The following is a 3,196-nucleotide window of genomic DNA, read 5'->3' as shown; positions in this document are numbered from 1 at the left end:
GATCCCGAATATTCCGAAGCCTAAAACAACAAAAAAGAGAAGTTTCAAAAGAGAAATATTGCCAAAAGCAATTACAGGGGAAGAATTTCGTAAAATACTGAGTGAAAAAAAGAGAAAGAAGGAGGAAGAGGAGGCTGAAAAGCAAAGGCGCAAAGTGCAAAGGGAACAAAAACGTCTTGAAAGGGAAAAAGAGAAACAAATTAAGGCCGAGCAGCGTCTTCTGAAGAAAAAACAGAAGGAGGAGGAAAAGGAAAAATTGGCCAAAATGAAAAGTATCATTAAAAAAATAAAAAAGGCCGAGGTCGTATATTCTGATGTCGAAGGTAGTGATTTCTCCGTGCAGGACGACTCCGATGATAACATGCCAATTGACCCAAACAAGTGTTACAGATGCGATGGTACTGATGATGATTCTGGGTGGATTGGTTGTCAGCGTTGTTTCCGTTTCTTTCATAGAAAATGTACAGATATTGAGTTTGAAATAATGTCAGAGGAGGAGATTCAAGGGTTTCCTTTTGAATGTCTCTACTGTTAAATACTGCAGCCGTGTTATGCAATGAAACTCTGAAACTCGTTAAAAGTGTATTGTCATAAACTGGGTTTCTGATAACATACAAAAATGAAAAAAACATGTCATAAATCATGTTTCTATGAAGCAACGAAATGGAAAAATAATATTTTCATTAAAATTTGTTTCTGTTAAACTACGAAATGTTGTCATAAGTCTGATTTCTGTTGACTTAGGACAATAAACAAAATATTGTCATAAATTAGGTTTCTGTTAAGCTACGAAATTGAAAGTTTATTTTCCTATCATATTTCTGTTTAGCTACGAAATGTAAGAGTTCATTGTCATAAATCATGTTTCTGTTTAGCTACGAAATGTAAAAGTTTATTGTCATAAATCATCTTTATTATTCCTGTTTAACTAAGAAATAGAATACTTGCACTGTTTCTAAAAGACACTTGTTACATTATTTTTCGGCGACGCCGTCTAAATTCGTTTTCGTTACCTATGCCACGTGACTTCAGTTTGCAAATCAAACTACTTGATAACGCATTATAGATAATTTATCAAAATGGAAGATTTATGCAACACTCTGCCTGATTGGACGAGAGTGTCAATTTCTTTCACTCTGTTGATTGTGCTACGCTGAGTGAAATGTAGACAAAGCGTTTTATCCTAAACGACGCTGTTCACAGTTTTAAAGCTAACTTTGGGTCAGTATATTTAGCAAGAATATTGATATATCTCAAAATGATAAGTAAGTTTAATAAATATGATAAAAATCTGTTCAAATACTAACATATATTAAATTAAAGAAAGAGCTGAATACGGTCTGCATATCACATGAATAAGGCCATACCAAATTGATTAATAGTTCTTCGGAAAATTTTCAAAAAAAATAGGAGCGGGCGAGCGAAATTTTTATTTTATTTTTTTTTTCTCAATTTTGATATTTTCAGAGGCGGGTAGATTTTACATGGAGCTAGCGGGCTTTTTTTTATTTTTTTTCCCACCTTGAACCCCTGAGAAGGCGGTTATGATTATATATAAAGTTAACATTTTTTAGAAATAACACAGAAATTAAACATTTACAGTGTGGGTAACACAGTATATAGCTTTTCTATATGTTTTAAAGACTACATGAATGATTTTGCAAATAAATTCTTGCCAAAACTCACTGAATCACTTTATTTTTTTATTTTGTAATTTTAATTACTAAGAAATGAGTGTCTTATTTTTAATTTTGATTTTTCTACATTAATCTGAAGACGTGCCTATTTAATGGCAAAGGATGAGGAATATTTAAGACAAAACAGGCACATGATTGTGTGGAATAACATTTCTTCTGAAACACAGTTAGATGGCTTTCACACATGAACAAATTTGTGCCCCTAGTGGAACTCCAACCCATAGAGGTGACAGGGGAAGTAATAAACCACATGACCAGTGAGACCAAACGGAGTTGGGCATACAGATGCTTCGACATTGCTCGAATCCCTTTGGAATAATTTCTTAACAGATTATTATCAGGCTAGCTTAAGCTTTTGTGGTAGAGATTCATTTCAGGAAAAAATAATAACAGACGGACAAAGAATGATCCCAATACGGCCACCCTTAAAAGTGTTGTTTGTTGTGCTTTGACTGAACTTGAAATTTAGAGTTGGGGAAGTCTGTTTTTTTTTCAGTTTCTTTCGTTCAATCAATTTACAGCCAATTTTAAATATATCCTGGCGTCATGTGTACAAACAGGCAAAACTGGGGTTACAAAAGGACAGATTTTGTTTGAAATTATTTTCATATCAACACTACTTATTTGAAAAGCTAAACAATTTTTAAATTGACTAAATGCGTTTTGATAGAATATCTGACTGCTGTACTAAATAAGTTACGTTCAAAAAGATTTGGGCCGAGACAATGTGATAGGTCGGTCAGGATCTGTGAACAAATATTTTTTTAAGATAGTAGTTGGCCTCAGCTTTGGGCTCTAGATCTAACATGCTGAATTAAACAACTGATAACAAATGGTTTGAAAACTTTATATCTGAACAATATTTCCAAATATTTTTAACTGCATCCCCGTGCACGTCTTACAAGTCGGGCTTCGTTCTTTTCACTGTATTGAACAAAAGTAGAATGTGCCTATTTCATTACCTACCGGCACATCGAAGGCCATGTGTGGCACTAACAAAGACACTCCAGATTTAAAACAAATAATGAACAACACCATACTTCCTGACTTTTTGAGTTTGGATCATCAGCTACATGTATTACGGACGCATGAAATCCGATCTATATCAATCTGACGCATTAAAACAGCGATAAAACCTGTTTTGCCGTTATTATTCCGGACCGCGTAATCGAAAAAAACAAATTTTTTTCGGAGATTTTTATGTACGTGCGGGCGGATAATTTTTATTTTTTTTTCTCGGGAATGAAATTATTGATGCGGTAGTTCCGACGAACGACATATCAATTTGGTATGGCCTAAGGGTGTGATACATGTTAAAGTCTTTTATGTAGAGAAGTGCTTTTTAAAAGATTTTCCTTGTTACAATTGTCGTCTGTATATGAAAAGATTTCTTGCTTTTGTGACTTATTCAGATTTCATATATGAATATTTTTCTTTAGTATGGTATGCAAATATTAAACTCAGTTGAAATCTGTTTTATTATATATATGCTATATAAT

General features: G+C 33.4%; 1 protein-coding gene across 1 annotated transcript; it reads left to right on the top strand.

Annotated features, from left to right (window-relative positions):
• Positions 1-68: 68 nt before the first annotated feature.
• LOC128552385 (uncharacterized) lies at positions 69-535 on the top strand (the record flags this gene model as incomplete). Its single annotated transcript, XM_053533403.1, has 1 exon — positions 69-535. A coding segment is annotated over one exon (467 nt), but the record flags the coding sequence as incomplete, so codon positions are not given.
• Positions 536-3,196: the final 2,661 nt, after the last annotated feature.

Source organism: Mercenaria mercenaria, unplaced genomic scaffold, assembly GCF_021730395.1.
Source record: "Mercenaria mercenaria strain notata unplaced genomic scaffold, MADL_Memer_1 contig_2704, whole genome shotgun sequence".
Classification (NCBI taxonomy): domain Eukaryota; kingdom Metazoa; phylum Mollusca; class Bivalvia; order Venerida; family Veneridae; genus Mercenaria; species Mercenaria mercenaria.
The sequence above is the reverse complement of the archived record's forward strand: the minus strand, read 5'-3'. Positions and strand labels throughout refer to the sequence as shown.